We start from the raw sequence: 9885 nt of genomic DNA on the forward strand, positions 1-9885 counted from the left end.
ACTATATTAAATCCTTGATCATAATTTACTCTTGAAAGTTAGACAAATGTCAATTGTCAAAACTGTCAGTAACACGTCAGAAATTGTCAGACTCAGAAATGTGTGATTGAATTTAGTGCGATTTAAACATAATTTTCGAGAAAATAATTTGTTGTTGTAGTAGTTTGTGATTCCTAACTTTTTATTTATTTTGAATAATTGTTGCTGGTCTTTGGATATATTCTTAACATGAGACAGAGCCTGTGAAAATACTTCAAATACTTAAATTAAATATTCTACAGCCCGAGAGATGAAAAAATGAATAATAGTTCTGATTATATTTATTGGTCTGAGCCACATTGCTCGAAGGATGCTCTCACGGATACCTATGGCTGGTTTATGCAGTTCCTGTTGGCAGTTTTAGCCTTCACATGTTTAATAGGTAAGTTATTGCGAAATATTCGCAAGCCGCAGTTCAAGGTACGACGATAGTGATATTACGGTATTGCGTAGTCTTCTGCCATATCTTACTCAATTAGCCACTGAACAATTGTTACGACATTGACGTTCTGCTGTCTAGACTTACCATTATTAACATAAAGTTGTTAAACTTAATAAAACATTTTGTGGAATTTGGCACCAATTAGAATGTTATAGGTACATAACTTTTTGACAACTTGGCCAAATTACTATGAAACCTTATGTATAATCGTAACTTGATTTTGTATTAGGAACTTATATAAATTATTAATGATTATCATAAACTTATTTTTTAGGTAAAAGATTTTGTGAGCCAAGGTATGCAAGAAGACCATGGCTCATTTGGTTTTACGACACATCGAAGCAAGGCCTAGGAGCATTGATCATACATGCAGCCAATGTGTGGCTCTCACCTCATCTTACAGGGAACCCATGTACTTGGTAAGACAACTATTCCATTTTATTGTTGTTAATGTTGCTATTATATTACTTTATACCTCCTGCAATCTTGCAATTTCGTCTATTACAATCTGACTATCAAAAAGGAATAAAAACTTTTAAATGGTACTGGAAAATAAATAAATAATATTAAGTTTATGTAAGATTTACCAAAATCTTGTTTGTAAACAACCTAAATAATGACTAACCACCCACTAATTAAAAACGAAGTATCAATTTGCAATTAATAAATAATGAACTGAGTCATAGAAATTATGATGAATATTAAATGACATTTGACACTAAAACTAACTAATGACCTCCCTACACGCGATCCTAAAATTTTATTTAAAATAACATAATATATCACTGAGTATATTTTATGACATAATGTATTAAATATTTATATAACCCTATAAAAGTGAATATCTTATGATAATAGATATCCTTATCTATTTTTACAAATAAGAGTACTATTTGTGTGTATGTCCGGGGTAATCTCGAGAACTGCTTAACCAATTGTAGTATTCTATATAAATTACTACAGACCACATTATATAATTGGTTTATTAGCTTATAATAGTATTAAAACTTATATAAGAATCATAAGGCATAATACAAAATTTTTATTACACGAAAGAAGCCATGGCAAAGACTATCTATATTTATTTTAATTCAAGTGCAAATGTACTTGAATTTGTTACATACATTTTTATACTCTTATCATATAGTGATTGTATCTTATGTAAGATGAAATTGAGGGCACTGGACTTGATAATAATATCCTAACATTTATAACTAAATAAACACTTCAGTAAAAGTTTATTATATTACATTACACTTTGAACAGCTTTACTTTCAAAGTAGAAAAATAGCCAAATACCTATTGCTCACTCATTAGAAGTTACTGGAATAAAGAACTACATATTTATATTTCCAATTCTACCAGCAGGAGAAGGCTGGATCCAGATAGTTCATTATAACTGCATCCTGTGACATACCACAGAAAAAAAACATGTTTAGCCTAAATCGTATTTGTAATAAAAAAAATCGAATGATAAAACATTACCATGAATCTGATTCAATTGAAGACTCAAGGTAATGTCAAATCAAACTCTTAAATTCCAAAATAGCTCATGATTGTAAGGAGGTTTAAAGTGAAACTAATTGAATGGTTTGATTTAGATTATTTTAATTTAGGTTTTGTCACATTTGTTTGATCACGCGCTAGTATGGTATATAGGTACGACTTGTCATAAGCTCGAAACTGATTCAATCGAATTCAATTCTGTCGGGAGTAAGTTCAATGAATTGTCAAATAGGCATTAGTTAATTTAAAAACATCAACACCAGACATAATGACAAATGAGGAATGTATTTATCTGAAGTTCTTCTTATCACTGTATTGATAACTGCATGGGTCATGGGTAACTGAACTCTTGGCATCATTTACTTTTTTCTGGTTGGCTAACACATGTCATTGTTGCCAGTACTTAGTAATTTTCCATTTAGAACTAGTACTTTTATAACAATAGTTGGCAAATGCCTAATTGTAGGGTTCATTTAGTGGGGTATAGGACCCTAATTGTGGGCTAAACCCCTACTTAGAGTAACAGGAAGTTTAGTGCTAATTAGAGCAATTATTATGTTATGCAATATGTCGCATATTTCGTGTGTATCAGTCAACATGTGACTTATGAGTCATAAATAAATGCAGCTTGTTTACTTACGTCTATGTTGATTTTGATCACACTGATGCGCTCCTTGCGTCGTTTCGCGCCGTCATTTGTACTTACGTAAAACCAAGCCTCCATACCATGGCTGTATATTCAATATTTTACGTAATTGGTATTGTATTTCTAAATAAGCCAGTCCTGAAGACATCCATACTTCCATACTAATATTATAAATGCGAAAGTAACTCTGTCTGTCTGTCTGTCTGTCTGTCTGTCTGTCTGCTACTCAATCACGCCTAAACTACTGAACCTATTTGCATGAAATTTGGTATGGAGCTATTTTGATACCCGAGAAAGGACATAGGCTACTTTTTACCCCGGGAAAATGACGCATTTCCGGGAAAATTCAGTCAATATAATAATATAATATTCAATCAATATTATAATGACATTGAATTAACAACACTCCGTTGTCATGGCAACTGTTTTAATGGCGGATGTGCGTTAGCGCGATTTCGTTATATTAAGAGATATAAATAATTGTGAGAATATTTTTCGTGAAAAAAAAGCATATTTTATATCATCACGCTACGACCAATAGGAGCAGAGTAACAGTAAAAGTGTTACAAAAACGTGGAAAATTCTGACCCATTCTCTCTTATGTGACGCAAGCGAAGTTGCGCGGGTCAGCTAGTTTTTTATAAATGAACTCGGAGCAAAAACCCTGCACTATTTTAACATCTCTAACAATCTTCAGTTTTGTGTCCATGGTCTATCATGGCCATCTATGAAGAACTATTTAAATTTAACTAATAGTCTATCTATGAGTTTACGCTAAAACCTACACAAATCAATCTATGAGTTAAAATGCACATTATAATCTGTTCCTACTGAACAGGACTTTTATGCCAATCACGCTGCAGGCAGACGTGACGACTTCGTTTTAAAAATCTAGTCAAGTTAGATGCAGATAATGAGTTCTAGTCCCTCTAGCTCCAGACAAAAATATACAACTAACATGAAACAATAATTTTCAGGTACATAGTAAACTTTATGTTAGACTCGACACTAGGTCTGCTAATAATATGGGCCGGCATCAGGCTAGCACAGTACTGTGCGAGAGCTTATGACATCCCGCTCATCAATTTTGGAGAATATGGTAAGTACCACGCAAGAGAAACAAATTTTTCCGCTTTTAAAAGTTTTAAAGACATTATGTCTACTCAAATATATTTTTTCATCACACTTACATGTTCTGACGTTCGTCAGTACCGTGTGCTACGCATCTGTATTGTAAAGTACATCTCATTATCATAGCAAGGTTAGTCAAGTCCTTATAGGGCCAACATTTTCATTTTGGGAACAATATTTTACATAGACAAATAGCGAACTGGGATAACTGGTTGTATTTTTTTCGTCCGCATGGTTAGTGATAGATAGAATCAAGTCGCCCAAAGACGGCGATGAATTTTGAGTCTTTGTACGGAGTCAGTAGATCTAATACCCCTTAGCTTTCTATCTACTACCTTGCAAATTAAAAACTACGCACATTCAATCTCACTTGATTGTTACCAACCAGCTTGAATTTACTAAAAAAGGACATTTACTCTCGGTTTCTGAGGTACCTACATTTAGCGGTAGTTTATCTATTCAATAGCGTTATATGAGTTTAAACGCTATTGAATAGATAAACTACCGCTAAATGTACCTCAGAAACCAGGATTACTTACTTATCCATTACTCTTTGTCGGCAATGTCCTGTAGCCGGGAAAGACTTTACTCGCAGAATGACCAACGGATCTAAGGCATTGAGACCTAAATCATGGTTTACTGAACTATCGTTTGTTTCGCAGGTAAGCCACCAATGTGCTCAGCATGGATATGCCAGTGTATAATGTACGCGGCGCTGGCGACGTTCGCCAAGTCGGTGCTGGCGCTGGTGCTGCGCCTGCCGCCCGTCGTCGCGGTGTTCTCCACGATGCGGCTCTCGCCCGTGTCGGACCCTAATCTAGAGCTCGCTGTAGTCATGCTCATTATACCATTCTTTGTTAATGTGAGTATCGCATTTAAATCTTTCTTTCCTTTAAAAGATAACTCCCGCTGTTCCCGCATTAAGAATTGTTCTTGGGTCTTGTGTCATACAAACATACAAAAACGGACAACCAGACCCGAAACAACTATTTGCGAATCGCACAAACATTAGTTTTGAGTGGGAATCGAACCCACAATCTCTCGACGCTGCGCCACGGAGGCCGTCAAACTCCCTATTTACGGCAACTTCAATTTATCTGGGAGACCAAGAGATGAGATATGCAGAATCCGAGCTATTTGTAATATTTATAGGTTACGTTTGATTTAATTTTCCGTGAGAGAATGTAAAATAAAACCTATGTAAATTGTAATACGAGTAACAAAATTTTTTAAAGTTTATCAAATCAAATCGAAAGGTCATACGTTCTCCAAACTTAGTTCTCACGCGATCTTTGAATTGATATTTGATCCATATGGCGTATAATATTGATATTATCTCTAATATTATACAGATAGTTAAATGTTATCTGAAGTATCACGGGTTATTGCCGTTTTATGTACTTATTTAATCGCGCATTATTTACTTTACACCTCGCGATAACGCGCAGCGTGAACTCAAACATTATCGATATCCATAGGAAAAAACTATAATGTTTCGACTGAAACTAAGTAGAACGACTATTTATTTATGTTAATTAAAGCGAAAACAGCTGAGTAAATATGGTGTAAGATACGTAGTTAATTTGTTCTTGTTTGTTGCAAAAAACACCGTGACGAGGTGTTGATTGCGCTAAAGAGAAAATTTATCAAGAAAAAAGACTTATGTAGAGGAATGTTATGGTCTAGGGCCTAACCCCTCCCTCATTACGGGAGGAGACCCTTGCCCAGCAGTGGGACATTAATGGGTTAAATTTATTTATTTAATCATCCTATAAATTTTTAATTTTAAAATCATTCGCGGACCACTGGTTGGAAAGCACTGGTCTAGGATATTCAGTTAAAATGTGTTTGTTGTCATGGAAGGATTTCCGGAAAAGTATTCTATTAGTACTAACGTGTCGAATATACGTGGATATTCGCGTTCTTTATACGCATAAAACTGCAATGTCGTGACGAATCGACACACGCTTGAAACAATCACTGATTGTTTTATGGCGTAGAGCACTTTCAAAATCACATGTTAATTATTTTTTTTTATTAATCCAGTTTAAAAATTCGGGATCGGTTCAGAAATTTGGAAATTCAAGACGTAATAAGTCATTATTATCTATGTGCTAATAGACTTATTATATCTAGTTCAAGCACGAAAAGTAGAAACCATAACCTAACATTCCATCTGTTGGAGATAAGAATATTATGTAAGACTAGCTGACCCGCGCAACTTCGCTTGCGTCCAATAAGAGAGAATGGGTGAATTTTTTCCCCGTTTTTGTAACATTAATTACTGGTACTTTGCTTCTTTTGGCCGTAGCGTGATGATATATAGCCCATAACCTTCCTCGATAAATGGACTATCTAACACTGAAAGATTTTTTCAAATCGGACCAGTAGTTCATAAGATTAGCGCGTTCAAACCAACAAACAAACAAACAAACTCTTCAGCTTTATAATATTAGTAGATGTTTATTATCTCTTTTATGTTAATTGTGGGTATTTCTAAAGGTACGTGTTGTTTTCAGATATTAATATTTTGGGTGACGGACAACTTCCTCATGTATCATCCGAGAGGAGTCAGTTCGAAAATTAAAACTAAGGTAAGTTTGTTGCGGAAGTATTTATTGCATTTAGACCTTTTTTATTTACTCCGAAATTTAACTAGTAATCTAACCACTACTTACTAGGACCTATATACCTACTGTATGCCCAAATAAAATACATTTACGATTTTTGTACGGGCAATACCATTTGCGAATACATTTCTAAAATTTCGCCTACATTTAGATACATATTTTGGCAATCTCCAAATTCGACTTATCCTTCTAGCCCCTTTCTTTATAATCCAACAGTCGTACAGAACAAAGGTTTTATTTCAATTCTTTCAATTGTATTTTCCTTTGTATCATGGCACATTGGTATCGGCCGCCCTCGATTAAAAATTCAAACTTATGGCGCCGTAGTTCTTGGTGGGAAACCGCACATGCACTGTGTTCTTGAAAGGGAATATTTAAGCAAATAAACGTCGTATGATTGCTTCATGTAGCGTTCTTCTTATAAACTATGCATTCAATAATGCCCCATAATTCTAGACTTGATACTCGACGGCCTGAGTTGACTGCAGGACACCAATTTTATTGCAGAAATCAATAATGTGTTGTCGCTTTGTGCTGTTTCTTATGTCTTGGAAGGAAATAATGCAATGTATGCTCTTTCCATTCAAGTTTATTTTCTCTGTATCAATAAATTAAAAAGAAGTACTTATTTAATAGCATGCCTTTTACGCAGAATGGGCTCTGCTTTCCGTTGAAAAGACAGTTACACTCTACAGAATTTCGGTTGGTTCAGTGCATCTAATATCACTGGTTCATGTTTGAATCTGTCGTCGAGCAACTAATTGTACCAATTAGGTACATAATAGTAGATATATTTCCTTTGGATCGAGTCCTATTTAATAAGTATTTCAAAGACTACATTCAAGTTTTACATTTCTTTATTCGTTAGCGTCTATCCGTTAAAATCTTAATAGCTACATGTTTCTTTCGCAGGTAAGATACCAGTCAATCAAGAAGGAGAAGTCAGGGTCGGAAGAGGATGAGCATTCAGCGGACGAGCGTCTGCTGGGCGCCAGCGTATGACCTCAAAGGAAGCCCCGCGTGTTCCGGGCTTAAATCGCAATCTCTTAGAGTAGTCCTAACCCATGGGTATGGTCGTAGCTAGGAGTTCACAAGTTTTATAGAGGTATTTTGTATTTTTTCATTCATATTGGTCAAAATCAGCATGTCCTGATTTTTATCAGTATACATGAAATAAAAGTAAAAAAAGGTAATTCTTTAATGAGAACTTCTAAATCTATTTTTAACGACTTCAAAAATAAGTAAGTAGGTTGTCAATACGGCTGTTTTTTATATCAAATAAGTTGTAACAAATATTTATAAAATGTCACAAATTTTCCCGATCTCAGTTTCAATCGACACGTTATTATTCCAAAATTTTGGCTTGGAAATGGCTTTAAACTTTTTAGTTAAAATTCTAGTCGAATTTATCCTGTGACGCAATTGTATCGCAATGGTTCTTTATCATAATGTCTATTTTTTCACAGCTAACATATAATACGTAGAGTATTGACTGATATTTTTTTACGTACAATATTTTATGGGATAAATAGATTATTATTACGAAGTCTCTTTGTTAACGAATAAAAGACATTAAAATTATGTTATGGAGATTGAGTGAAGATTAATTATTTGAACAAAATGAACTCATAGTACCATTTTTTATCTTATTTCGAATGTTCGGTACCTCGTAGCTACGTCCATATTCCGGTTCCACTGCTGACTTGCCACTTTGTTGTACGACTCCTAACCTCCTACTCGACTAACCGACCAGTCATCTAGTCGGCTATTAGTCGACTCATATCTTACTATTAAAATCGACTAACGATATCATTCGAATCCTAATCGAATAATCGTTAGTTATATATCACTTTTCCTCGAATAATACATAAAAGAATATACTTTTTCTATTTAAATATAAAATAAAAGATGTACATAATAATATGGCAAGTTATGTAGTACATAGATATTAATGTAACATGGCACCTACACATGAAAGTACCTAATTAGACATTTCAAAATTATATATGTATACTTCCTTTAGTTATAAAGAAACTGTTATTTTAATTTTTATAAACGCTTTTTAAATATGAATATACTTGTAAAAAGATTTTATATTGGTATTTTTTTTACTAGGGCAAGAGTGAGCAACGTTGCTGTGTACGGTGTGGCCATAATTATAAATGTAATGTGTTGTAGTACTAAAATGAGGTATTTGTACCCTAAATGACTGACTGATAAAGTTGGATCTAAAGCTCAGTTCCAGAATTCAGCGCGTATGGAATTGATATATCGCTTTATTAAACGCCGAAGTATAAAATATGTACAAATATGCCATTTTGCTTCAATTAAATCGTATCTAATAATATAAAAAGATATTTTTGTACGTTTTACTTTTGTGAGTGTAATCATTTAAATGTTCCTACACGGTGAAAGTACTTAGATCCTCATATTAGTGCCATGTATTTTGAATTGTTTTTGACGAAACTATGTACACTCACATCGAATAAAGACTGAGAAGTCGCGGGGGAAATCTTCCTGTAAAATTCCATTATTGTTAGTGCACTCGTTAGAGTAGCAAATCACCGATGTGTTTATTTGTTACATCACAATGGTTATAACAATATCTTTACGTATTCGCTATTTTTGCTGCAGTAACTAATTTTATAATACAACGCTCAACTTAAACGATTTTACAACGATCTGTACCTATTTTATCTTAATTTTTAGACGAATAAAATGCATGATTACATCAAATCATGCCGTTTGAAAGTTCTATCGTAGAACTTGAGTCAGTTGCTGCATGCCAAAATAGTTAATGGGCAAAGAATTTGAATACAATCGCGTTCAATTATGAAATAAATGCGTCTATCGAGAGGATAGACGCCATTTTATAATTTAAAATTAAATTAGTGATAATACACTTCACAACTATATCGCGTAGATTTGATCGCTGAATTAGTAAATTACAATTTGATCTGATTCTACTAAAATGTACGGCTTGCATTACACATATTCGGGTTGGCAATCATCGGCAAATGAATTGCAAAATTCTTAAATATAATTGTGACGATCGGACCCGAAGGAACTACTTAATCGACACAAACCAATTAAGTTATTACTTCAAGTCTGTTTTGTTGTTCGATAAATACTTCAGAACCGACCATGCCAGGCAGAATATGTGTGTAGCAAGTCCTAAAGTGTTAAAAATGATATTAATTTTCTATAATGTAAAACAATATTTTTATGATAAATATCATGTATGATTGTGATGTATTGTAAATATTGGTAATAAGGACAAGTTTTGTAAAAACTACGATGTATATATTGATCCATAATATAATATAATATATATTTGTGCATCTGTTCATTGTTTGTGCGAATATAATTCACATTACGTGTTCATTGGAGTTTGATTTTGCGCTATTATTCTCTGAATTAAAAAATATTTTTGTATCTAAGCATTTTACTAGTTCATGGACTTTATAATAATTACCAACCTATTACTAACT

At 33.7% G+C, this 9885-nt stretch overlaps 1 protein-coding gene across 1 annotated transcript; it reads left to right on the plus strand.

Moving 5' to 3' along the window:
- Positions 1–81: 81 nt before the first annotated feature.
- On the plus strand, positions 82–9826 carry LOC142979969 (store-operated calcium entry regulator STIMATE-like). The gene is made up of 6 exons (XM_076125218.1): positions 82–421; positions 756–900; positions 3611–3732; positions 4427–4626; positions 6284–6358; positions 7307–9826. The coding sequence occupies exons 1-6, from the start codon at positions 298–300 to the stop codon at positions 7394–7396; spliced, it is 756 nt and encodes a 251-aa protein (XP_075981333.1). The 5' UTR covers positions 82–297; the 3' UTR covers positions 7397–9826.
- The last annotated feature ends 59 nt before the right edge of the window (positions 9827–9885 follow it).

Source organism: Anticarsia gemmatalis, chromosome 17, assembly GCF_050436995.1.
Source record: "Anticarsia gemmatalis isolate Benzon Research Colony breed Stoneville strain chromosome 17, ilAntGemm2 primary, whole genome shotgun sequence".
In the NCBI taxonomy this organism is placed as follows: Eukaryota; Metazoa; Arthropoda; class Insecta; order Lepidoptera; family Erebidae; genus Anticarsia; species Anticarsia gemmatalis.